The 27,291-nt window shown below is 50.9% G+C and overlaps 1 protein-coding gene across 2 annotated transcripts in view; it reads left to right on the plus strand.

The window, feature by feature from the left end:
• Positions 1–7,126, plus strand: part of USP48 (ubiquitin specific peptidase 48) — a 148,223-nt gene extending 141,097 nt beyond the window's left edge. For both annotated transcript variants that reach the window (XM_037828250.1, XM_037828251.1), the window contains exons 25-27: positions 681–729; positions 3,081–3,107; positions 4,163–7,126. In XM_037828250.1, the coding sequence (XP_037684178.1) occupies positions 681–729; positions 3,081–3,107; positions 4,163–4,185 (99 nt within the window). In that variant the 3' untranslated portion in view covers positions 4,186–7,126. The remainder of the gene's footprint in view (positions 1–680; positions 730–3,080; positions 3,108–4,162) is intronic.
• The last annotated feature ends 20,165 nt before the right edge of the window (positions 7,127–27,291 follow it).

Here is a 27,291-nt window from a genome sequence, read left to right on the forward strand (position 1 = left end):
TTTTCACTTTTCCTGGAACTGTAGGTTCTGTGGAATGATTTTGAAAATGTATTGAATTGCTGAATCTTAAAAACCCTGTCTAAAATGCTAGAAATGGCCTGAATCATAAAGGATTTGTACTTCAGATGGGCAACCAGAGACTGTTTGACCTCTTGGCCCTTGCAGGTAATCTTGCCGTAAGCTCTGATTCAGTGCTGCCTTCTGCCCTAGGGAGGACATGGGTATTTTGTTCTTGATGATAAGGAGGCACAAATACATATTTTTAACCCAACTGAATTTTTAGAGGGCCAACCTAACTTTTTATTTCTACCTGACTCTCCCTGCCACCATTAGCATCTTAACTCATATTAATTAAATCAGTTTTTAGTAACCTCAGGGTATCTATATATGTCCACATCCGAAGGTGTATTCAGGACCAGGAAAACAATGCCACACGCAGCATGTAGCTATCGGGGCATCAAGTCCAGATTGGTAGTTGGCAGGGCATCTGTGTTAAACTTGGACATTTCTGGCTGTGACTTGACCTGGGTTCTCTACCAGCCAGTGTTAGTATTTGTGCCTTGTAGCAAATACACATATTTGAATCCTGGGCCCGACTTCAGTGTGATGAGTATCTGGAATGCTCTTCCTCCCAGCTCCCAATCCCTTGTGGTTTTGAATTGTCTTCATTTGTTTTCTAGGCTGATGAACCAATTGCAGATTATGCTGCAATGGATGATGTCATGCAAGGTAAAGACGAATTTGTTTTAGGAATCTGCCAAATAACTATTAGAAGAAAGTGGAATTATAGATATTGAAGCTTTAGTCTACAATGCTTTTACCTTCAACCTTGAAAAAAGCTTCTACCTATTGTTATGGTAGCATCTTACATTAATTGATCTTAAAAGAGCAATGAAAGAAAGGGAAAGATGTCTACAAATTTTTGGAAAATGGAAAGCAGAGAGAAGAGTAGAAATTATTTAGCTAACCTAAGAAAACTGAAATAGATGTAAACCTGCATATGGAAGAGGTCAACAAGAAGCAAAGCTAATTCAAATCACAGAGCCCCAAACGGGCACAAGAATTGTAGGCACGAGGTACCTCAGAAGGTGGGAATGAGGTATAAGTCTAAAAGTGTAAAGCATGGTTGAAAAACTGTATGAGAAGCATTTAGACAACTCCCTTATCCCATAGATCCTCACACCCCTTCCCTTCGTATCTATCTGTATCACCACCCCTTCCTCACCTGGACTTCATTCAGATGGTGTGGCTAGTCTCCTGGTCATTGGCCTTTCTCCTTTCCTTTCCTTTCCTTTCCTTTCCTTTTTCCTTTCCTTTTTCCTTTCCTTTCCTTTTCAAGCTCTTTGAACAAGTTAAACTAGAAAGATGGGAATCAGGCCTATTACATACCAAACTAGAGTGACCTGTTACGTACCAAACTGCTAGAGTGCTGGCAGCAGCCTCATACCTACCAGACACTCCAGAGAGTAGAGGATTCCTGTCTGGGGGAACTGGCCAATTCAAGATAATAACCTACAGATTTTAAAAAGCTGGTTCATCTCCCATGCACCCTTTGGTGAAGCCCACCAATACCCACTGAACAGTTTTCAGGCATTTTTTTAGCACCTCACACTTAGATAGATAGAAATTGGACAGCTGAAGATCACTACTCAGTTGAGGAATGAGATCATGGAACCAAGAGGAAACAGAGTAGGAGATCAAAAGGAAACATGAAAATTACCTATAAATAATATCAGGAAAAAAAGCAAACAATAGGTTAGGGCTTATATAAAAGGAACATTTGGAAAACTGAAAAGAATTCACGGAAATAAAAAAAGGTTATATCAAGGACCCATGAGAGAAAAACTAGGGAAGAGAGGACCCTACAAGTATCTAGAAACATGGAGGGAAAACCAATCACATTCATAGGATGAGCAGCCAGGAAGACAGGATAATGGAACAATGCCCACAGAATTCTGAGGGAAACTGAGCTCAAATCTAGAGTTCTCTAACTAGACAGATGTTATTCTCCCTTGTCACTCAACTGCTAGTTGTAAGGCCTCCAAAAATTTCTCATGCCCTGTTTGTCAAGATACTACATAAGGGTGTGTGCTCTTCTCAAACAAGAGAGTAAATGTAAATCAAGAAAGAAGTCAACACTGAAACCAGAAAACGGGATCCAACATAAGAAAAGATGCCCAAGAAGACTGGGACAGGAAATCCCAGAACAGAAGTTCTGTGGTAGCCAGTGAGCACACCTGGTCCGGATCTGAGCAAGGAGATGCGGGCTTCGGGAATGATTGTCCACAGGACAAGTGGAATGGATAGGTGACCGTCTTGAGGAGGTGTACAGGGCTTGGGAATTTAGAGTTGAACTGGACTTACACAGGGAAAATGAACACAAGCAACACAGAACTTACCAAGCCCAGAAAGACAAAATAAGTCAAGAAATATAACTGTGGCACACCCAGGGACTCAGCCTCAGCAGTACTGATGAAGTCAAAGTAACATAGACACTGGAGATTGGTTTAACAACAAAAAATATCACTGTCAGGAGGGTGGGTTAGGGCAAGTGATATGTAAGAAATGATACAAGAGCTAAATTTCTCCCTTTCATTAAGTTGTTACATACTATCTAAAATTATGAAAGCAATATAAGCATATTATTTAGAAATAAACAGGTTAAAAATACCAGAAGAAACAGCTACAAGAGTCAAAAGTGAAAAGTGGTTCCTTGTAGAGTGTGGGAAGGGGGTGGGTGGATGCTGCTGTAGGGTTACACACTCCAGAGGACAGCCTGCATGTTTTCTCTGGGCCTCTGCTGGAATTGGGCCAAGTGCTGACCCTAGTTACAAACCTTGTTCTACCAGTATTTGACTTTTTAAATGATGCATATGGTTTGCTTTGATAAAAATAAAAGCTAAAGTAAAAGCAGAGAAAGATTGTCATCAGATTAATATCATCCATAACTTTAAAAGTAATCATTATAGGTGAATAAGGTAATTAAAAGTTATTTTTAAACTTTTTGTCTTTAGGCACTGAGGTGATCTTATAACTATCTGTCACGACAATCTTTTCAATTTGGATTTTTTTTTTTTCAGTGTGTATGCCAGAAGAAGGGTTTAAAGGTACGTTACATGTGTCATGTTTTGTTCATGAATGTCAGAGTCATACTGTAATTTTCTATTAAAATGAAGTCTGTAATTTGATTTTAAAATTTAATTCAATCTAAGCTTCATGGCTGAAATTAATTTTAGTTAAATGCATGTTTTATTCAAGCTTCATTATCTTTTTCAGCACTCAGGCCTCAGTTAGGGCCTATGTGTTAGAAGTATCTACTGCCGCATGTCCATTCTGCTTTCTCATTTCCTAAGAGGAGGTTGGGAAATTAGCTAGTGGTATTTTGAGACTTACATTTAACCTTTTTTTAGTTCCTCGTATCAGACACATCTTAGAGCAAGACAGTTTTTGTGTAACTGATAAGAATTAGAAGAACTCACTGAATTATTTCAGGTTCAGTGAAATGGTTTAGTGAGTCTATTTAGAATTAAGGCATTTCTTGGATTATGACATGAGGTAGAGATGTAGTGCCTTGTACCACATCTTAACCACTACGGTTGTGTACATCAGTAATAGTTATTAATCCATCAGATACAAACCTTTGACACAGATTTAACTGTTGCAGTTTGATTCTTTGCGGGCTACTCCAGAGGTCCCTGGCTAATAGTGATTTTGCCAAGGCATGAGTTTGAATCTAGTACTGGGGGGGGATCTTCGTTAAAGCAAATGAGTAAGCAAAGCTACTGGCCTAAAATCTTCCTCTCAATGCCATTTTGTTGTTTACTTGTTACCACTACAAAGACACTCCTGATGTGGTTAAAGCAAAGCAAAACAAAACAAAATTATTTATGAAAAATGGCCGTCAGATGAAAGCATCAATAAAGTCTGATTAACTCTTGAAGATATGCATAGAAAGAAGCACATGGCTTTCAACAGAAATGTGATCTGGCTGGAAGCCTGGAGTCTGCTGATTTCCCCCCGACATTCTTCAATGTCAAGGGTCTGCTGTGATCATTTATTAAATTGGATATTCCCTGTTGATGATGCATTCCTGGCAAATGGAATATGTTAACTCTTAATTTTTAGTTCACAAGTGTACCTCCACATGTGTTTCTTTTCTCAGGTACTGGTCTACTTGGACATTAATCTTTTGAACACTTGCTGACTGCTCAGAAATGTCCAGAGGGGAAGAGGAGTTTGACATGTTAGGGCATTAAAGAAAAGATGGATTTAAGAATTAAACCATTACATGACTCTTCCAAAAGGCAGAAATCCATTCAGAAGTGACTGTCCCAAATGCCTTATGTCAAATAAAGCAGATTGCACTGAAGGACATCAGACTTGAAGGAAATGTTTCAGATTTTATATTTAAGGGGGGGAGGGGTGATGGGAGGGAAGGGGGCAAGTAAAGATTGAACAAATTGAGTAGCAAGTAACAGTAAATCATGTTTACATACGAGATTTATAGTCATTGGAAGGAATTAAGTTCTGTTATATTTCCTTGCTCAAGTTTCATACCAGATGCATTGGTCCATAAAGGATTTTGTATCACAATAGATGGGACAACATTCTGCTCTGAACTAAAAGTAATTCTTTAGAGACATAAACCTGCTTACCAGTACCTGTCTTTGATTCATATTCTACTTTCAATAAAGCATGAAAGTGAAGAACTTGCCATAATTGTGGAAAAGTGTCTTCTGGGTTAGACTCCTCTTCTTGTCAGCTGCAGTGCACTCGCCTTACACGCTGCCTTGTGGTCTGTCTCTTAGTTTGGGGTGAAGGAGGAGGCACCTGCTTATACCCCCTACAGAATGAGCAAGGGATTATGTCTCATTTTTGGCTTCCAAGGCTTTTTGCTTGCTTGGTGCATTTCAGAAAGGATGGAGAATGTTTTTTACAGGTGATAGCATCTTCTTCCAGTTTGGCCATTGTTCACAAGTGGGAAATCACATAAACCTTGCATATTTGGAAAATCTGACCACCTTTGCAGAAGAATAGATCGGACTGCAGAATTTGGATTACAGGTTTTTCTTAAAATTTGTTCCTCCCATCCTCTGAATCCACTCTTCCTTGGATCTCACTTCTCTTGTTTCAAAGCATTCTTCAGAAATGCCCAGAAAGGATCTACCGTTTAGATCACTTTGTTTAAAAATGGGGGGGCGGGGTGTATGGATGGGGTCTGCTGTTTTATCTAACTCAGGATGTTGTCATTAGCAACAAATAACTGAAGCAATATTCTTAAGAATATTGAAGGATGTTTAAATGGAACTTAAGACTAATTGTTTTTTGTTTGTATGTTTTCGCTATTGCGTATATATGTATAGTTTATGACAGAGATGCTGACGCAGGCATTTCTCTTGTTAACACTTTTTTTTGGGCTTTGGATTTGTGCTAGGGTTTCCCCCTCCCTTCTTCCAGAAAATTTAATCTCATAATTGAGGGGGTGGGGTGGGAGGCCGGATTCAATATGAGGACCAGTAACCTTGGCAGTATCCCTTTTGAATAGCTCTTTTATTAGTATAATTATGGCTGTTCGGTAAAATTTTAACTTTGTTTGTTTCCCCTCTCTGTTTGTAATGTATTGGGTCTGTGCCCCCTGAGGAGGCGGGAGAATGTGTAATTAGCCTGTGTGGGATAGTGAGGGCTGCACAAAGGACTCGAAAACCATCATCTTCCATCCTGCAAGATGCGGCAGAGGAACCAGTGGTTCTGGCCTTGAGGTCGGCACAGGAGAAGGGCTCAAAATTGAGATTATCGGTAGCTGATCCTGGTTTTCTAGATTTCAAGCTCTTATTTGGCTCCAGAGAAATGAAGCTTAGCATAAAAGTAATAACACACAAAGCAACTTATTCTGTTCCAAGGTAAAGACTTGTGGAAAACTTCCCTTGGCAGCTCTCTTTTCCCTATAAATCAGTTTTTTTGGCCAGAGGACATTCCTTCTGGGGTTTGACATACACATGTCAGTAGCCCCCAGAAATCTGATATATTTTTCCCAATTTGTGGCTGTTAACAAGTTTCTTAATTTATTGATTGGGTCTTTTTTCCTTATACAATGGTACAAAAAAGTCTTTCAGGCTGATACCCAGTCTCAGTACCACTGGATCCTTTAGTTTAACTGGGCAGAGTTAGCCCAGGGGTAAGAGTGAGCGGATGTTCTATGTGTCTGCCCTCAAAGCCTCAGCAGTTTTTTTTTCCTCCTGCCCAGCCCATGGCTGTTGACAGCTTACTTTCTGCCACCAGTATTCCTAAAAATGATTTTCATGGCCCAGCAGCGCCAGCAACACTTTGAAGTCTTATTAGAAATGCAGATGCTCGGGCCCAGACCTCCTGAACCAGAATCTGCACCCACAAGCTATACCCCTGCTCTTACAAGTTTGAGAAGTCCTAGGTTAGGGCCTCTTTTGCACCCACAGTAGGCAGAGCTACAAAAAGAAATGTGTGTATTTAATACATTACCAACTTTACCACTTTGTACAGAGAAAACTGGGAGAAGGTGTAATAAAAGCCTGATTCTTGTTTTGTCTGTATTTACAAATAGATTACAAAATCCAATATCTTCTGGGCTATGACCACATTAAAGTGCTGAGATTCTCCGTTGCATTTTCAATATAGTGCATGTGTACTTTTTTATATCAGATCCAGTCTCCCATAGAAGGTATTATGAAGCGTGACATTTTCCTACCTTTTATTTCTGATCATTCTTTAATTCCAAATAATGCATACAGTATATTATGCTGGTATAAATTGTTGCCATTTTGATATCTTCGTTCACTTGGGGTATAAGTATCTTTCTGTGTATTAATGAACTTTGTTTAGAATTACTGTTACCTTTTTACCAAATTAAAAAGAAATGTGTCCCTTTATTTCTGCCGAATCATAATCGAGCGTGAGTTTTTTGTTTTTTGTTTTTTTTTTAATTTCCAGTGGAATGGTCCATGTAGTCACAGTCTTGTTGATCAAACCCTGATTAATATTTGAAGATAATGCTGGTATTGAATAACCTGTTTTAAATACCCAAGGGACGATTTATCTCTGTCTCAACAAACTGCCGAAGTGAACTGAGCATTAAAGCCTGTCTTTCCTGTTACCGAATTGTGGAGGAGTCTCACATCTTTTCTCCCTGACATTTTAATGTACAGTTTGTTCGGTGTTACAGGTAATGGTGAGCAGAGTTCAGTCAGATGAGAAGCCAGCATTTTCATTTTAAGATTCTCAGTCCGTGCCGTGTCCGCCCTTCCTGCCCTCCCTTGAAAGATGCAGGGTTTAGAATGGCTGCATTTCTGATTCTGAAGCCTAGCTGTTTACCACCACCCCCCGACAGTGAAAGGGCAGCAGTATTAGCTGGGGATCTGTTTATCAACATTATTGGAATCCTTTATTTTGTTCATTAAGATAATAATTATAAACAGTTGTAAAATGGTTTTGCTTTGGCACATATTTCACTGAGTAACAGCCATGTGCTAAAGTCCTATAGTAGATGCCAGGGAAACAGTCCAGTAGGGAGATACAGAAAACAGGCTCTCCACCCCAGACTTTACCCTTCATACTTTTTTCAAGTCTGGCTGTTGGATTAATTGAACTAGAGTCTGTTAGCTATTCAGGTAGCGTAAACATGTATAGGTGAGTGGTAGTGTTAAAAGGGCAAGTTTAAGAAGTTGAATCACATGTGTTCCAGATAATTTCAGCACTTACCCTATAACTGAGAAGTTACTTAGCCTTGCTTTGCCTTAGTTTCCACCCCTCTAAAAACAGGCCAGTATTGCTGCTTTGTTTACCATAGCACACCGAGGCTCAAGCAATAATAAATACATACTGTTGGGGTAAATGCTTTGTATTAGGCTTTTTAATTGGAAAGTCTTTAGCCTTTTTGAGGAATTCATATGGAATCTTCTGCAAGTCCTCTAAGAGAATGTCTTTGTCAATTTGGAATGATGATTGTGGTCTGAGCATCCTGATTGCTCTCCAGCTGCAGGAGAGCCCCTTCATTCTCTGGCCTGTAAATTCCCTTTGGACCTGGCCTCTCACCTCTCTTCAGCTGTGGTACCTGGAAATCTAGGTAGGATGAGCAGTCAGGAAAGGAAGTTTATAACCACACAGCCAAGCTGTCTGGAGCACCTCTGAAAACTTCAGAACATACTTCTTGCCGGAAGCCCTTAAAGCTAAATGATGACCCGAAAGGTGCTTGATCATCTGGTTACAGAAACCTTTCCTCTTGGCCCATAAGGAAAATGAGGCTAATGGCCAAACAGTAAGCCTTCTTGATTCTGTTTTTATTTGCAGGGTCATGTTGAAAGATATTCGAAACACGTTTAGAATGCACGTTGCAGATTTATGGCTTTGTGATGGGCAGTTCCTGCCCCAGAGGAGCAGCTTCCACTGTTTTCATTGTCACTGCCAAGAACAGCAGGAACAGGTGCCGTGAGCAGCAAAGGCAGGGCCATGTGAGCACCTGTCAGCACAGAGCAATGCAGAAGGCTGTGGCCAATACTTGGGGCTATTTTCTGGTTTATGTTTTTTTTATTTGCTTGTTGAGACTTGATGGATAATGTTCAAGAGTAGAGTACATGAAACAGGTATTTCTTGTAAGTCCCTTCAAACATACCTAACATACCATAGAACTAATTTTATCAAGTTAATACACTATACTGCTACCCATATCACATTCACCTTTTTTTTTTTTTAATGCATACATTTCAAATGTATTGGTGACCTTACTTGGTGGGGTAAAGTTCAGGTTTCTTTTCTGAGCCTCACCACTCACCAGAGTTGAGAAAGGAGGTTGCAGAACTCATCTCAAGACTTGCCAGGGATTCTAGGTGATACTGGTCTGGCTCCTACCTCGAGCAAGCCTTTGCTATGTCCCACCCAGCAGAGGCAAGGCCAGGGGTCTCTGTCCACAGAAGAAATGGGTCCTACTGCCACGTGGGTTCCATCCCATGTTGGTTCTCAGTGTATGTTCCCACTTTCTCATTCATGAGACTGTCTGAATTCTTCCTGAGGTTAGCCTTAAGAGCTTGTCAGACATAATTACTGTATTGATTTCATCCTCTGATTCCCCTACCCCATCCCCAATATGATTTTAAAAGGAAAGTTTAAATAAAAAAAAAAAAAAAAAAAAAAGCCTGCTTTCAAAGACTTAGCTGAGGCTGCATAGGCTGGGACCTTTGAAGTGAAATTGCTCTTGGAAAGAGGGAGGAGCCAGCCTTATAACAGCAGCTGGAATAGCTGCTTGAATTCCAGATCTGTGTTAGTGCTGCCTGGCAAGTCAGGCCTGGGCCACCTCAAGTGAGGGACCCTCTCCAGAGAAGCCAAGCGGCCTTGACAGCCACTGCACGACTTGAATCACTGCTGGCTGGCACGTTGGCCTCTGCCACTTGTGTCTCAGTTTTCTTCCCCCATTTTTTCAGTGATGCTTTGTAATTGAGGGAACACTCAACTGCTGTCAGCTTCTCTGATGATCCTGGATAAGTCTGTTCCCCTGTGGGTTTCAGTGTTTTCTCTAAAAGAAGTTAGATGTGAGAAATTGTCAAACCTGAAATGGGTGGAAGGAGACAGTGGGGGCTCGCTTCTTCAGCTCCACCTCTTCTCCCACACCCACCCTCTCCCTCGAGGAAGCTCCAAGGAGTGTATCTGGAAAATCTCCAAACTGGACTGCCTCTGAAGACTTTCATCAGTATGTGAGTTGGCTCTTTGGATGGTATATGTCTGGAGTTTTTATAGTGTCTCTCCCATCTGCAACACATCACTGGTGCTCTGAATGAAAAAGGTTCCAAGCTGTGCTAGACTGCCTGGGATTCTGAAACTAGATGCATTGTTTATTTTTGTCTTACTGGGAGCCAGAGTTATAAACTAAAATCATTCCGTCCCAGAAAATGAATCAACCTAATTAGTACTAGACTGTTTGTAGCTCCCTAAGGGCAAGGGCCCTGGCAGTCTTACCATGGTATCCCCACAATGTGCTGCAAATACATTCTCAGTAAAGAAAAATGAATGGACACTTGAGGATCCATTAGAAGCTCTTCCATGACAGCAAGCCCCCTGAGCTTTTGGTTTAACCAGGGATGTCCTACCTTTGGGCTTTTCCTCTTTATCCTCAAAACTGGTACTTGCTAGCTATGCTCACTGAAACTCATGATCCAAAGACCTCTGTTGAGACTTGATGGAAAATGTTCAAGAGAAAAGTACATGGAGCAGGTATTTCTTGTAAGTCCCTTCCCACCTCCCCCACAAAACATACTATAGAACTAGTTTTATGGGCCCCCAGGGTTGCATCCTCTCTTCCATGGCTCCCTTCTGCATCAGCTTGGCCACCTCCCTCTCTGGCACTGAGGTCCCTTGCCCTTCTTTGGTGTGTGCTCTTGCACTTACTCCCACCCAAGGGCACACCTCTTCCCATCTTGTTCTGACTGGAGTAGAACCAGCCTCTTCTGGGAGCCACCCCTGCAGCCCAACCACTCCTAAAATTTAGTGGACAGTACACCTTGAGGACCCTCCACTTTTGAGCTTTCTGCTTTTTCTGGTAGGCAGTCCCTATCCTTGTTTCTTTTCCCTTTGATGTGGCTGGGAGGGGTGGGCAGAAATAGAGTTATTTCCAAAATGCATCATTTCCCCTTTTCCTTCTACACCCTTGTGCACTATGCAGAGTTTACTATTGTGCCACCCACACTTTCATTCTCTACGCTTTTAGATGTCCAGTTTTTTAAGCCAGATTCCATTTCTCAGCAATTGGGAGGGCAGGGGTGGTGGCTGGGTCACACTGTTAATTAAGTGAGAAAGAAAAGGCTTGTGCCCAGAGGCAGCCATGGGTGAGTGGCAGCCCTCAGTGGTTTAGGTTGAATAGGGCAGGGGAGGAAAAGCTCCAGGTGCCTTGTCCAGTCTTTCCACTGGTGCCCAGCCTCTGTACTGGGCTCCATGCCCGGCCCCCTGCTGGCACATGTTGCCCCCTCCCTAGGGGCCATGGCCATCTCAGAATGGTGCCCCCCAAGACACACTAGAGATTATAAGCCTCTTTCATTGAGGGAGGTTTTCTGTAAATAGGAATATGCTGTAAGTGAGAAGTTCCTTGTTGATAAGACATAGAAAGGCACAGAGAAGAGTCTTCATTCTTTGGCCCACTCAGCCAGGGTCGGGCACATTCAGTCCTGCAGTGTCGTAAGCTCTTAGGACCTTGGGGACCATGAGGCCTGCTCGTCCTGACCCTCAAAGGGTAATAGATCGTGAGAGGTTACAGTGGTAACTCCTTGCTTAGTGCAGTCTCCATGCCTCCGCTGCCTCCATCTGTTCCCTTCCTCTGGCTCGGATGGAAAACCTTTATCCGCACCAGGCAGTCTGCAAGGGTGTCATCGGCAGTGCCTTCCTGGTCTGGAGCTGGTAGTCTCTCACGGCATGAAGGGGGAGAGGCCTGCTGGGAACGAAGTTAGGAGAACAGGAGGCGGTACTGGGGTTGTGGTAGGAACTGAATTCAAGGGGCAATCTGGCCCCCATCTATGGAAAAGCCAAAGGATGGGTGGGGATGTGGTGCTTAAAGAGAACCCTGGAATTTGCACATTTCCCTGAGATATGCATGGCCAGTCCATGCTGTAGGCAAGCCAGCCCACTGCACGCTGCCCTCAAAGATCTGTAGGGACTCTGCCAGCGTTTCCCAAATACGGTTTTATTTCACCATGCGCCTCCCAGGACCCTGCAGAACATTTACTGGCAAATACCTACGTGGAGCAGTCACATCACCATGTGGTCCCTTCCACACCACCCCCAGAAGTGCTTGGCCAACCTCATTCAACTTCTTTGCCTCTCAATACAGCTTTCAACCAACTTCATAGCTCTTACGTGTCTTGAAAAGGAATCCAGGCCTGATGCCAGGCAGGAAATCAAAGGGCCCCCAGGGTGGGAGTGAACCCAGAGTGAGCAGGTGATGTTTGAGGAGCCTGTCCCCAGAGTCTTGGCAGTTTTCCTCCTCCTGCCCTGGCCTCTGCTCTTGACAACCTGCTTTCTTTCACCAGTGCTTCTCAAACAGCACCAGCAACACTGCAAAGCTCGTAAGAAATGCAGCAGCTTGGTCCCCAGGTTTACAGAACCAGAAACTGCACCCACAGGCCACTCCTCTGCTCTTACAAGTCTGAGAAGCTCTGGGCTAGGGCCTCTTCCATCCACGGCTGGAGGCAGCTTGCAGGAGAAAGAACCAGACACATATGGGCTGGAAAGAACTAGTGCCCAGTCCCCACTTGCCCTCGGCCTTTTCACATTTGAGGGTACGGGTGAGGGTGAAGTGTTTCCTGCTAATCCCCCTTAACTCTAATCTCTTCTCCCTTCTGTGAGAGTATTCTTGGCTGGGAAGCATGACCTGGTCCCCAGCCCCTGTGGGACTGAAAAGTAGCCCAATGTCTCAGGTCCTCCAGAGCCTGATGTAAGGGTTGCTGAAGGCTCCACATCTTTCCCTTACTGAAGAGAAGGAAAAACAGCAGGTGCTCCATAAATATGTTGAGTAAATGATACATGACTAAGTCATTTCCCTGCCCTAAGCCCTGTCTGTGACATGGGCCATTCCGGCCTGCTGACCCTGAAGGGCCCTGATAGCTTGCTTGGCCAACTAATTCTAAATGGTTGATTGAGATGGTTTGTCTCTACCCCTTTTATGGCCTCAGTTTCCCCAGTTACTAGAACAATGGGGTGGGGTCCAGAGATCTCAGAGATTTTTTTAAAGTTTATGTTCTGTGACGGGTCATGATCTTGGGGCCACCAACCATACCCTCACTTGTCCCCTACAGCTCGGGCCTTAAAGCACAGCACTTGTTTATTTGCATCATCTGGGGTTGCCTCTTGGAGGGGAGCTCAGTGGAGAAAAGAAAGAGGTGTATGCCAACAGGAGTCCCCTCAGTGAGCGTGGGGCTCAGGAGCCTCGGGCTGTCGGCCATCAAAGGGGCAGTCCAGCGGGCAGCCTCAAGTGTTGGCGCTGCTGCTCCCTCGCTGGGCACCCTTGGGCACGTCTCTTCCCCTCCCTGGGCCTCAGCGGTCAGACTAAGGTGATCTTTGCAGCCCCTTCCTGCTTGGGTTTCCAACTCTTGTCCTAACCCACCCTCCTCCTGCTGCCTTACCTCTAGTGCTCCATCAGGGCGTGTCCGTGGGGACAGGCGGCCCGAGCTACCGGGTGCGGGGAGAATGTCGGGGCCGCTGCGAAGACGCGCGCACCCAGCGTCGCTGTGCTGAAGACGTGCGGCCGGACACAGTCTCCTCGCGCAGCTGAACCCGGCGCCTTTTCTTTCCTCCGCGTCCCTGCGGGCCCCTGGGCGAGTGCTCCACCTTCTCCCGTCGCCCCCACTTGCCCCAGAGGTCGTCCCCTTGCAGCCTGGGCTGTTGGCTAGGCCGCTGGGTGCTCGCCCAGGCCCTGCCCCAATTCAGCTGTGTGGCCTTGGGCCAATCCTTGTCGGTCCTCAGTTTCCCTACCTGTAAAATGGAGGCACAGGGCGCCCTCCTCCCGGACCTGTTGTGAGGGGCGACAGGGTGGGGGCCCCGCGGCCACTCCCGCGCGCGCGGTTCGGGCCCCGCAGTGGGCGGGGGAGGGCGGGGGGCGGCGCCGGGGAAGGCGCGCTCGGCGGTCACGTGACCCCACCCCTCCCCGAACTGCGGCGGCGGCGGCGGCGGCGGCGAGCGCTGAGCCGCGTCCCAGCAGAGCTGCAGCGGCCGCCGCGGGCACCAGAGTGCCGAGCCCAAGACGCCCCCCGCCCGGGCCCGCGGGTGAGTTCACCCCGCCCGGAGGAAGGCCCTGGGAAAGGGAAGGGGACGGAGTGCAGCCAGCACCCGAAACCCCAGCGCGGGCGGGCCGGACCGGGGTGGCGAGCGGACGGGTCCCCAGAGTCGGCGGGGAGGGGGCGCAGCTGGGCACGCGCAGCCTGAGATTGGCAGCGGCCAGAGGCGGGAGGGGGGTTGGGGGGACAGGCCTGGGCTGCACCCCTGAGCCCCCAACCTGCCGGGGTTGGTCCAGGCCGCGGCAGTGGAGGGCGCTCGAGTCCCACCCCCTGCGTGGGTCTGGGAGTCCCGTTTTCCGCTCACCTCCGAGGGGGGGGGCGCCTTGGGTTTACAGCAAGGACCGCGGGGAAGTGGGTGCGTTTCCTTGATGCTTGGGGAGGGCCCCGGCCCCGACACCCCCAGAAGGAGGCCCTCGGGTCCTCAGAGAGAGGAATTGAGGGTCCTCAGATTACGACCCTGAGCGGGCCGGGATGCCCTTGCATCCCCGGGGACAGAGAGCACCCCCCACCCCCCGCCTCGCTGTCCCTGACCCGCTGCGGAGCGAGAAACACGCGTCACGCAGTCGGGCGCCCCCTCGTCGCCTCCCTGGCTGGGCAGGATCTGAGGACTCGGTGGGAAGGCACGGGGCGGTCCTCGGCCTGCAGCCGCTTTGGTGTCAGCCGCGGGGCGCCCGGGCTTGGGGGAGAAACCTTGTGTATCACGCATACATAAACATACCCGCTCAGGAGCTGAGCGGCCCCCACTTGTAGCCACACCCCGGCCAGTGCGTGACCCCTGAGTCCTTGTTGGGGTCATACCGGAGGCCAGGGGGTGGAATCAAGAAGAGCAGCACCCCCTCATCCCTACACATACAGGGACATCGGCATCTGTCCCCCGTGCTTCAATCCCGCCCTCACCAAAGTCAGAGGCTCAGGCCCCTAATGGCCGGCAAGAGGTTCCTTCAGCGGAGGGGGGGGACACTGGGAAAAGCTGGGCCAGGACTGAGGCAGGACAGAAAGGCAGAGAGGCCATCAGGTAAGGTGGTGTCATTTCCTCCTGAAAGGAGGCTGGGTCCAAGGCGCCTCAGCTCCCCTCCCTTGCCAGGGAAGGGCTCCCTCCTCCCTGAGAGTATTCGGGGGAAGACCCTGGAGGACATGTAATGAGAGGGCATGGTGGGTGAAGGTGTCCCTGAAAAGGTGCCTACGCCTGGCACTGGGTCCTGAAGGCCTCGGTCAGTGGGATGGGAGTGGCCAAGTGCGGCTGGCTTCCAGGGATACCACCCCCAACCTCCTTGGTAGTTGGAGGGTCCTGGTGAGGGGTGAGGCATGAGGGGTGAGGATGCCTTAATAGTCTTGGGAAGGCTTCCAAGGTAACAACTAGTGCTCAGGGGATGTAAGCACCTTGCCCATCCCCAGCAACCCTTCATGGTGGGCACTGAGTTCTCTGTGTGACATATGAGGAAACTGAGGTTCAGAGAGGCTTAATAAACTGCCCAAGGTCAGAGTTGCCTTTTGCAGAGACTAGAATCAGCTCTCTGACTCCTGATGCAGGGCTGTCTTTCTACAGGGGTGGGGGAGAGGGGTAGGAATGTGGGGAGGAAGGGTCAGGGATGGGGTAGAGGGGTCTACAGGTGGTTCGCCTGTTCCCCTTGGCTGCTTAGGGGTTGAGGGTTCATCTGGATAGAGCTGGGGAGGATGGGTCCAGGTTGAGGAGAAGTCTTCCACCTTTCTTCAGGATCCAGAGCTCAGGCTTTCTCCTTTGGAGCCCTGTCCTCATTTTACCGCCTCTTACCAGAGCCGCAACGGGGCTCCCACCCCTGGACCTTCCCAGCTCACTGCCTGTCCTTGGGCAAAGCCCTCTGCTCTCCTCTCCAGGGTGTCTGCCTGGCAGGGGTCTCGGGAGATCCTTCCCCTCGCTCTGACCATCCTTTACTCCCTAGGAGACAAAGGCCTCTTGGCGTGCAGTGGGTCCTCTTTATGGCTCGGGGGTCTCTGTAGCTCTGGTTGCAGGCCCCCCCAGCTGTGTCTCCAAAGGCCCAGGGTAAGGGAACCCTGAGATCCTGCTCTCCACCTACCTCTCACCTGGCCCCGCCTCCCTGCCCAGCTGTTGTGTTCCATAGCCCAGAAGCCCTTTGAGGACTCCTGGGGCAGATCTGTCTTCCACGCCACCTGTCTGTCTGCAGAAGCTTTTGTCCTGGTTGTCAGAGGCTGCCGAGCAACCACATGTGCTGTGCAAACAACCAAGACCTGTGCACAGAGAGATGCACATGCAAGCATGGTCACCCAAGACTCACAGATACCCTGAGACCCAGACACAGAAACACACAGGCACACCCAGGCCAACTGTAAGTGATCCCACAAACACTGAGAGACACATCATCCTGACACCGGGCCACGTGTGCACATGCAGGCCAGTGGCAGAAACGGAAGGCCGTTGTTGGCAAGAGGAGAGGCTTCCTTGGAAGTCCTCGGTGGGCTTTCTGCTCCCATTATCTCCACCAGGGTGGGGTCCACATGGCACACACAGGAGAGCACAAGGAAGCCTGGCACCCTTACGAAGGAGCCCAGCAGATACGTACATGCACCCACCCACGCCCAGGCCACCATGGGTGCTTGCATGTGGTCCTGATGTCAGCTTCCCACGTGTGGTATGTGAACTCCCAGGGAGTGGCAGAGGCCCCTCTGACCACCCCCAGCAAACCTCACCTTCTTCCTTTCTGCCTTCATGTGAACCCAGCTTGGCTACCCCTAAGAACCCTGGTTTCTCCCTCAATGGACCCTTCTCTCCTGCCCCTATCCCCACCCCCAAGAGGTTGCCAGGGGAGCCTCTCCCCTTGGCTGTCCTTTTTCTGCCCCCAGAGGTGCCACTCACAGCTCACCCCAAGACAGGACATCCATCATCCCAGGCTTCCAGCAGTCCTGGGGCTCCCTTTCCTTTGCCACTTCTGCCAGAAAGCTTGGCCAAGTCCTGGTTCTGCTTTGCCCTCCCAGCAAGGTTGGGGGCCAGCTGGTGTGAGGGGAGGCTGGGCCCTGGCACCTTGGCTCAACCTGGCACAGCTGGGGAGCAGCTGCTTAGAGGTGGTTCTGTGTGCCCAGATGGGGCTGAGGGCCTCCAGGGCTGACCGATGCTAGGTGGGAGGTGGTAAGTAGCTCAGGTGTTCACCCCAGACTTGGCAGGGCGCTGGCTCCGAGCCCACGCCTGGCCAGGCCGCCCACTGCCTGTGTGCCTGGGTGCATCATTTCCCCACTCTGGGCCTGTCTCCAGCTCTGGAGGCAGCTCAGCCTGGCTGGCGATGAGGAAAGTCAGAGGTGTGAGGTAGCAGCCCCGTGCCAAGGAGGAGAGGAAGCTTGGCACTGCTGGGTGACATGTGGCAAGAGGGGCCCCTGGCTGGGAACTTCCCTCAGCCTGGACACTGTTTAGATTCAGACTATAGGTCAGGCTAGGAGAGCGAGTTCTTTCTCTACATCTGCTTCCTGGGCAGCCATCCTGGGGTCAGCACAGAGGTTACATTGTGGGTATTTATGTCCCCCTCTATTTTTAGGGCTAAGGGCTAGCATTGGCAGGCAGCGACTCAGAGAGGAGAGGGAGAGAAGAAGCAAGTGGTGCTGGGAAAGACACCCCAAAACAGGGGTTCCCACTGGGATACCAGCCTTCCCCACTGGAAGAAAGGAAACAAAACGTATGATTTGTTTTGGGGACACAGGTGGGGAGTGGGAATCGGGGCGCTGGTTCGGCCTCAGTGGAGGGTGTGTGTGGGGGCAAGTTGGAGTTAGCTCATCAAGGGTCTAGACTGCTAGGCTGGGGAGCTTGCCTTCTCCTGCAGGCCCGTGGGGGAGCCATCGGAGGGAGCGGCTGAGCCTCCTGCATGCAGACCTTGGGTACCGGGCCAAGCCCACTCACCAGGAACGCATCCCCTGGCCCATTTCTCTGCCCTGCCCCTGCTGGGTAACTCTGGCTCCATTGCCTGTGTTCCTCGTGTGTGCAAAGGAGAGGGCTCCAGCATCTTCCATCCCAGGGGCAGAGTGTGAGGACCGAGGCACCAACCAGCCACCAGGACAGGGAACAAGGGGCAGCCATCTGCTCTGGAGGTCAGGAGACCTGGGTTCCCCATCTGGTGCCACCCCACTAGCTGTGTGATCCCGGGCAAGCCCCCTGGTCTCTTTGAGCCTCCGTTTCTGTCTGTGAAATGGGGCGATGCTGTGTCAGCCTCAGGTGTGTCCTTCCCCTGGGGGAATCGGGCTGTTTCTTCCAACAACCTGTTCCACAGGCTCCCCTGAGAATTCGGGGCTGCTGGCTGGGGCGGGGCGGGGCCAGACAGTGGGCAAGGATCCGCGGCCTAAGTCACCAGAGAGGAGAGGCTGGAACCTTCTCAAGGCCACAAGACCCACAAGCTTGCCACCGCCAGGCTGGCAGGGGGAGCAGAGGGAGAGGCAGGGGTGAGATGTGCGGGCCCGGCCCCTGCTCTGCCCCTGAGCCCTCAGCCCCAAGGAAAGACCTCCTAAGCCCCAGCCGAGAGGACAGCCTGTGGGCTGGGATGGAGGTGGCTGCCGGAGGGTGACCTTGAGAACCTCTCTGTGCCTCTGAGCCCAGTTCCCCCAACCTCTGCAGCAGCCCCAGTTTCTCAGTTCTCAAAAATGGGAGTGTCATTGACCCACTGGGCTGCTGGGATGAGGCCTGGGCTGATGAGGGGTGGGCCGCCCACCCTGCCGCCTCTGCCCCGACCTCACAAGTGCAGAGAGAGGCCACCTACACCCTGGCAGCCTCCACAGTGCCCTCCTGCCCACCCGGGCTGGCTCAGGGTCATGGGCTCTGGGTGGGTGGCTAGGACCTTTACCCCAGCTACCACCTGCCTGCCCCCTGGGGTGTGAGAGCTCGGCCAGGTGCATAGGGGCTCCCTGATAGTCCCTGCCCAGGGCTTCAAATCCCCAGAGCCAGAACTGGGAGAGCCCTCCTGGGGACTTGTGGCTGTGGGCTCTAAGGGCAGAGATCCTGGGACCTGGCTCCACCCTACACCTAAGGGGCGTGCCCTGTGCCAGTCAGGCTGGGGGCCCAACAGCTGGCTCAGGGATTCTGGAAATTCTGGGGCAGGGGAAGAAGCTGAAGGGGGACTGAGCAATAGAACGCAGGTGGGAGCATTGACACTTTTCACGAATCGGTTTCATTTCATCCTCAGAGCAAGTCGGTGAATGACCATTACTTGGCCTACTGAGGCTCAGAGAGGTTAAAGAGCCTGCTAAGGCCACCCGGCTGGTGCGGGGCAGGGGCTGAGATTTGAATTAACAGCTGTCTGACTCTGCTTTTAACCACTTTGGTGCATGGCATGCAGAATGAGATTGGGGGGTGGGTTACACAATAGAGAGGAATTGGCTGGACCCCAGGAAATGGGGGCAGCTCTGGGCAAACTTTGGGACTGTCCTCACGCCTGCAGGACCTGGGCTCATCCGGGCCTGCCCCTCCCGGCTGTCCCTCCCTCCTTTCCTCCTTCCCTCTGGCCTATCCCTGGGGCTCAGCACCCTGGGCTGCATCAGGGGAAAAGGAGGAATGCAGAAAATTTGGCAGATGTTCCCATGGACATACAGACCCTCTCTTCCACTGGCCCCCTCCATCTGCGTGGAGTCCCAGCTCGGAAACCCGAGAAATCCTCAGGCATCAGAGCTGGAGAGGAGCCCATGGAGATCAGCTGGTCCAACCCCCTCATTTTACAGATAATAATTATTATGATTACGACTGATGGTAGCAATTCACTAAGGGCTTTTGCATCTGGGTTGCCTCTGATGCATGCCAGAGCCCTTGGGGCTGGCAGGACTCATGTGGGTTTTTTAATCCTCCTCCCCATTTTGCATCCCAGGGAACTGAGGCTCAGAGAGGTGACGAGATGGGCCTCAGGGCACAGAGCTGGCTGGGGCTCTGGGTTGTTCCCCCTGAGATGATCTGAAGTTCAGAGCCTGGTGATGTGGGTCTGGGGCTGCTCCCTGCATCAGGGGTGGTGCAGGGAGTTGGAGAGGGTGTCTAAGAGAGCTGGTTCTGAGAGGTGTATGTGGGGACCAGGCAAGTATCAGGTGATGCCACCCCCTTATCCATGCTGGCAGTGGCAGAATGACAGAGCTGCTCCCAGGAACCCTCCCCCCTCACCCCAGCTGCATGGCCCTGGGGGGGCCAGGAAGCCCCAGAAAATCTGATCAAGAAGGGCCCTTGGAGACTCTTCATATAGAGATGGAAACTTGGGCTCAGGCAGGTTAGGAACCTGCCCACAGTCACACTGCGAGCTGGTGGCAGAGCTGGGCCTAGAACCCCGTCTCCTGGCCCTCAACACGTGGCTCTGTCCTCCTGCACCAAAGGCAGTTCCCATGCATTGGGTGTTTGCTGTGTGCCTGGGTGAGTGCTTTACACTGGATCTCAGAACAGCCCTATGAAGTGAGTACTTGTCATTATCGTTACCCTCCCCTTTGCCAGATGAAGACACTGAGGCTTCAAACGGTTTTGAAAATGGCCCAAAGTCACAAGGCAAGGCAGGAAGTAGCAGCATAGGGATTCAAAAACAGGTCCATCTGACTCCAAACCCAGGCCCATGCCAGCCTTTGTAAGTGTTATGATAGGAATAAAACTCCTTTTAAGCTTTCTTTTTGTTCAGAGCCATCCAGGGACATCATTTGTTCATTCCTTTATTCATTGAACATTTATGGAGTGTCTGTCAAGCTGAGGAGAACAAGGAGCTGGTCTAGGAGTTGGAGGCCAGAGGTTAAGGGTCAGGGATAAGATAGTGAGGTACAGTCTCCAGACACTCCTGAGCTCCTCCCACACCAAGGAGGGCTGCCTCTCCCTACTCCTTCTATCCTCAGTCCAGCCACAGGCTGTGCGTCTGCAGCCTTCCTCTGCTGCTCAGACCTGCTGGGACATGGAGGCATGACTCCATGGGGCCTCCTGGGCTTTGTACCAACAAACAACCCACTGACAACAGTATTAGCCACCCCTACCATGTAACCCTTCATAGGCACTGCACTAAGTCCTCTGCACACACCATCTCGTCTACTGCTTGTCATCACCCTGTGAGCTAAGAGCTAGTATTAGGTGCATTTTCCAGATACGGAAACTGAGGCTCTGAGTCACACAGCTCAGGACTGGGCTGGAACTCATGCCTGTACCTTTATCCAGCGGCTCACACTGCCCTGCTCTGTATCCAGGCTCTGTGTGCAGGCTGTGTGGTTCTACATTTAGAATGCTTGTTCCTGAAAGGCAGGGCTCCAGCCAAGCAGCAAGTATTTTTTAAGCACCTATTGCGTGCAGGGTCCTGGGAGGTGCTTTGGGAGCCTGAAGCTTGTGATGATGGAGAGATGGGGTGGGCCATCTGTGAGGGATATGGGGGCCCCATCCTCCCCTCACCTCAGCCCTGAAGACGGGGAAGGTGTTCGGACCTCTCAGAGCATCAGGGCCGGACAGCTTGTGCTGTTTGGAGTGCTTCCTTTTCGGCAGGAGTGTGCCTGAGAGTGACTCTGAGCAGAGTTACGACCACACAGCATCTTTACAGGCACTTCCACTTTCTACATCCGTTGGACAAGCTACTCAAACCTGAGGCCTCAGTTTCCTGATCTGTGAAATGGGGATGATGATGGCACCTAATTTACAAGGTGGTCTTGAGGACTGAACAAGAGAGCTTGGCATAAGGCTTCGGGAACTAGTAGCTGCTGTTGTCACTGAGATATGGTGCGTGTGTGGTGGAGACCGAGGTCTGGAGGGGTCCTCAGAAGAGCCTGATGTGCTCTGCGGGCGAGCCCCAGGTTCCCCCAACAGTTATGGCTATAATACTCGCATGATGTGCCTCACGGGGCTGTTGGGGGATCACAGGGCCCCAGGGCGCGTAGGTGCCGCTCCATGATCCGCACACGGAGCGAACCGGTCCCGGGAGAGAGGAGGCGGCGGGAACACGGTGGGCGGCGGCACAGGTGCGCCACAATGGCGCGCAGGTGTGTCATTGCGGGCCGGGAGAGGCGCGAAGTTTCGCTCCGGGAGAAGGAAAAAAGCAAGCTCTGGGGGCCGCCTCCGCCCAAGGGGAGGAGTGTGGGTGCAGGGATGACAAGCGTGCGTCCAGGAAGGCGGGGCGCTTACACCCGGCGGCCTCGGGATCCCCACCCTTCCCGGAAGAGGCGCCTGGGGCGCTGTCCCTGGTCCTGGAATCCGCCCGGTTCTCTGCCTACAGTTCCGATGGTGACCATTAGAGGGCGCACTGGACCAGGGGACTCCCAGCTCCGTTTTAGGACACGGTTTCCAAACGCCTCCTTTATTACCCTGTAATGAAATTCCTAGATAATAAGCCTAGCTTCACACTCTATTTCAAAAACTGATCAGTATGCTTCCCAATAGAAGTAAAAATCCCTCTACTTGCATATGTGAATGTTCTGGCATGGCCACACCACAGAACCTAATAAAGTAACCACAATATTTGCACCTATTTGTAAAAATATGTGCGTTTAGATATAAGAGTAGAAAATTATATCGCTGTACCTGACTTCTTGTAAGAATGGCTCCAGTAGTTGCATCTCTAGAAAATTCAGTGTGTATTAAAGCCCACCAAAAAATACGTAGGTTCTAAGATGTGATATCAGGCTTTTCACCTACATGAATGTCTGGGGGATTATTTGATGCACAAGTCTTCCTTGGTCGAGACATTCCCAGCTACAGCTTTCCTGGTCCCCTCCCACTGAGTGATAGTGGTGACCCCCAGTAATTGCTGAGGGCCAAAAACACCTCCATTGAGTGTCTCTAAGGGCCTTTAGGGGGCAGAGTCACCCCGTTGAGAAACACTGCCAAGTTTGGGGCATTAGCAAAGTGAAGAGGGGCTCACAGAGTCCCAGACTGGTGAGCTGCTGAGTGGGTGGGTGATCCCTTAAGGGATTGTCAGGGCACCCCTCTGTCATCTTACAGATGGGCTTGTAGAGGCCAAAAGTGGAAAGAGGCCTGTGCTATAAAACAGTAAGTGGCCAGTAGAGCCAGGGGCCCTGGGTGAAGCTCTGGGCATCAAGCAGTTTCCCTCCCAGTTCAGCCCAACTGCCCCTGAAGATGGACTGGGAAGATGGCCATGTGTTTAGCAGAAGAGGGGGGAGGGACTGGCTGGATTCCAGCCTGCAATGTGTAGGAGTGACCTTCATCTCCCTCTGTGCTCCCCTTGGGGCTGCAGCAATCACTCTTCTCTCTAACCTCCAAAAAGCTATCCTCTCTCCTACCTTTGTTTCTTCCCGCTAGTTAGCTGGGCACTCTGTGTATGTGTTCGTGTGCATGTATGTCTGGGGGTGTGTAATGTGTAAGCATGCAATCTGAGTAAAAGCAGTGGACCTGTGTGTGATTTTGGTACATGGATCTGATGTCACTGGTGTGTGTTCACATGTATGTACAAACCCAGCCATTGTCAGTAGTGTGCATGCACTGAGTTGGGATCTGCAGGTGTGAGATTGATTTGACCTTTGCACATGTGTGCACATACGGGCTTGCAGTGTAGAGGCTGACGTTCATGTGAGCCTGTCTGCATGCATTTGGTCTTGATACGATCACTGTAGACATGACTTAGATGTCTCCATGCACGTGCACAGTACAAGGGCAAGTGCATGTGTGACCGGGGGGTGTGCTCCTCCAGAAATCTTATCTGTCTTGTTCACACTCTGTCACCAGTTCTTGAACAGTGTCAGGCATACAGTGGGTGCTGAACACATACTTGTGAATGACTGAAAGAAGGAAGAAAGGAATGAGTGCACACAAGTGTGGTCATATCTCCAGAAGGGTTTTCCTCCCAGGGCCCCTGGAGTCATGTGCTCCAAATGGAGAATAGAGAGATATCCTCTGGGGTGGGGGCCTGAGTGTGGGCATTTACTCTGGCCATTCTGACCAGCCTGGATTGTCCTGGCCCCTGATGGGGACGTCTTGAGTGGGCAGAATTCTCAGGAACCATTGAATGGGGTAGGGAGTTTCAGAGCCAGGGCAGGGAATGGCTGGGTCAGTAACCTCACTGAGGGCACCTGCTTGGGAGGGGATGTGAACCAAACTGCAACACTCGTCCCTTCCTTCCCAGGGCCTGGAGATGCCTTCTCCAAGAGCTCAGGGTTTGCAGCTTCTTGGGATAGGGTGGGTGTGGCTAGCCTAGAAAGGCCACTGGCTAAGGATAAAGATGCTCCTAAGTCTGAGAGCAGGAGGAATTCTATTAAGGTGACTGCATTTTTCCATTGTTCGGTCTCTAACCCAGCAAAGTGGGGAGACTAGGTGTTTAAGAGATGAGCAACCAGAGGCCCAGGGAGGAAAACTGATGAGTACAAAGCCACGTGGGAGGCTGCTTGATCCTGGGCTTCCTGCCCAGGGCCACCCTAGGAGTCCCAGGCAGTATTCTGAGTGAGAATGACTCGAGGGGCCCTGGCAGGAGTTGACCGCCCCTGCTCCATCTAGAGCTCATTCCTGAGGTCTGAATCTGCCCCCACTAAAGGGGAGCTGGAGGCAGGTGGGTGGGACTCCTGGAGTTCAACCCAGGGTGATCTTGGAACTCTGCAACCTTCCACCCCCACACCCTTCCCTCCTCTTCCACACAGCCTGGCACCCATTTGAACAACTTGGATGAAAATCGAGGAGGCTCAGAAGGGGAGGCTTCCTCCCGTGGGGAAGTCCTGGACCCTACAGGGCAGCCAGGTTCTGGTTTCTAGGTAAAAAGCTGGGGAGAAAGGAAGAGGAGGGCCTTACCCCACCCCAAAGCTGACAGTGATATCCCAATGCCGTGTGGGGAGCCCCTACTCTGACTTGGGATTAGTGAGGTCCCCATCACAATGGGCCGGTGGAGGACAGATGTCTAGGGGGTATTAAATAATGTGTTCAGGGTCACCTAGCAAGGAAGCACCAGAGCTAGAAATTGAACCTGGGAAACCTGGTCCAGAACCCACACCCCATAACCACTAGACTCTACTGCCTCTGGTGTGTGTGTGTCTGTCTCGGAGGTTGTTTCACATCTGTATACATAGTCTGCTTTATTCTTTCCAACAGCTGTATAGTATTGCATGACATAAATGGACCATAATTTATCTGGTTCCCTCTCGATGGGCTTTTAGTTTGTTTTGGAAATCATGCTACTGAATCTTTGCCAACCCTATAGAAATGTCAATTTGATATAGTTAAGCCTGATACAAATGATCCTGCAGCAAATATTTTACCTATTTGACAAATACATGCTATGTGCCAAATACAGTTCTAAAAGCTTTATAAATATCAGTGTATTTAATCCTTAGCACAACCGCTTGAAGTATATATACTATTATTATCACCAACCCCATTTTGCAAGCGAAGAAGCAGGCACAGAAAGATGAAGTAACTTGCCAGGTCATACAGCTCACAAACAGGAGAGCTCGGATTTGAACCCTGGGAGGATTCATGAGGCCGAGGATATAAGCGTGGGCTTCACCGTCCCCTGTTCTTGACCATTTGTCTTAAGGCTCATGTGCTGTGACGTAGAGGATAAACTCTTGGAGGTGGACTTGCAGGTTAAGAAGGTGCATTTAAATTCTGATGTTGCAGGAGGGATCAGGGGCTGCCTGGGGAGGTGGGAGTGTCCTGCTGAGTCCCTGGCTGAGGGAACGTGACCCCCACTCCCACCCCCACCCCAGCTCTTGCCAACAAGGCAGCTGCAGCTGGTCAGAGCCCAAGAGGCCGGTGCCCACACTGGGCTCTTTGTCTTTGGTGGGAACCCTGCGGCCCCCACGGCCCCTCTCAAGGGCTCACTGTCCCAGCACCAGTGGGGCCTCCCCGGGGGCCAGTCCCGGCTGGGAAACTTGGCACATTGGAGGCCTCTTGGCCACCCTGCCAAGTGGGCATGCAGAGCCCACTCAAGAATCATTCCCACTGGAAAGATGGACAAGCGGGGCTGAGGACAGTGTCCAAGGGGGTGCAGCAGCCCAGACTGGGCTGGAGTCCTGGGCCCCAGCCCTAGCACTGCACACCCCACCCCTGTGGCCCAGGCCCAGCTCCTGCCCCTTTACCATAACTCCCCCCAGCTCTCGGGGAGCTCCTGCTGCTGCTTCCTCCCTCCTGAGGCCAACCTTAGTGCTCCCAGCACCCATCGCTCAGGAGCCCAGCTGGACTTTCCTGTGAGGAGTGGGTTTCCCACACTGCCCTGAGCTCACCCCCTGACTCCAGAGCATCTTGCCAAGGAAGGAGGGATAGTCCACTGAGGGCTGAAAACCAAGGGGGGTAGTTAAAGGGATGAAGGAAAAATACCGCCCCACCTAGGCTCCAAACTCTGGGAGGGGCTCCTGGGGCTCCTCCACCTACCAGAGTGTGCAGAGAAGAGAGGGGGCCCAGGGTAGGGATGAAGAGGAGAGCTGGGGACAGACCCCGGAGAGAGAAGTAAGTGTTGTGAGCAAAGGTCTCAGTTCCTTTATGCCTGAAGTGGGGAGAACCTTCTCTGGGTCACCCCACCCTGCCTGGATGAGGGCCCTTTGCATGCTGTGGAGCCCTGTGCCCAGACCAGTCATTTCCTAAGGGAAGATAGAACTAACCAAGCCCTGGCCCAGAGCCCACCCTGTCATTGTGCCCTCGTCCTCTCCCTGCCCCTCATCCCTCCACTGCATCTGTTCCCTGCAATTTCTTTAAACAGAATATTCCATAGAAAACCTCAAGACTCTGGGGGCCTTCTGGCATGAAGGGGGTGTGGGATAATCCTTCCCTTTATTGGGGGAAGAGTGGGCATTGCCAGTGGGGAGGCTAGTGAGTCTTGGGGCAGCACTAGTGTCCTGGTGTCCCCTGAGCCATGTCCACTTGGGACTGGGGAGGCAGCCTCCTGGACCACCAGCACTGGATGGCGAGCTCCAGGTGCAGAGGAGGGGCTGGGGAGCGGTGAGTGAGCAAGTGGGGTTCAGGCTGCAGGACTCAGAGCCCAGCCCCCCCCCACTACACACAAGGTTGTGGAGTCAGGGGACCCGGGCTGGGTGAGATTTTCAAGAAGGGGATGGGGCATCTCTGCTCCTCCTCCCCAGGGCAGTGGGTGCTCCCGGGAGAGGGGCATGAGATTGGAGAGAGGTGCTCATTCATGTGTTGGAGACTCTGTTCATTTATTCATTCATTCATTCACCAGGGGAGTAGAGTGTTTGACCCAGGACAGGGAACTCTTGTAGCTGGCATTTATTGGGCATTTACCATGTGCCAGGACTTTACATGCATGAACTCATTACATCCTCTCAAGGCCCTAGGAAGCAGGTGGGATTAGTCCCATTTTACAGCTAGAAGCTCGAGGGGAGGCAAGAGCCGGGACTTGCCCACAGAACAGACCATTTTGACCCTGGATTCCAAATTCTGAACCAGGCCAGCTCTGAGCTGTGTCGGTGGCCCTAGGGGTCTGGAGGAGGGTGGTCGCCCCCAGAAGGGGGTGTGTCACCCAGTGCCCCTCGGTGCGAACTCGCTGCGGGTCTGGTGGCGGTGGGGGGGGGGGGTCTGGCTGTGCCCCCGCCGCCCCGCCGGGGCCCGCGCGCCCTCCCTGGGCCCGGGCTCGGAAAGCCCCGCGAAGGGCCGAGG

The sequence above is a fragment of the Choloepus didactylus genome, chromosome 2 (genome assembly GCF_015220235.1).
Source record: "Choloepus didactylus isolate mChoDid1 chromosome 2, mChoDid1.pri, whole genome shotgun sequence".
NCBI lineage: Eukaryota > Metazoa > Chordata > Mammalia > Pilosa > Megalonychidae > Choloepus > Choloepus didactylus.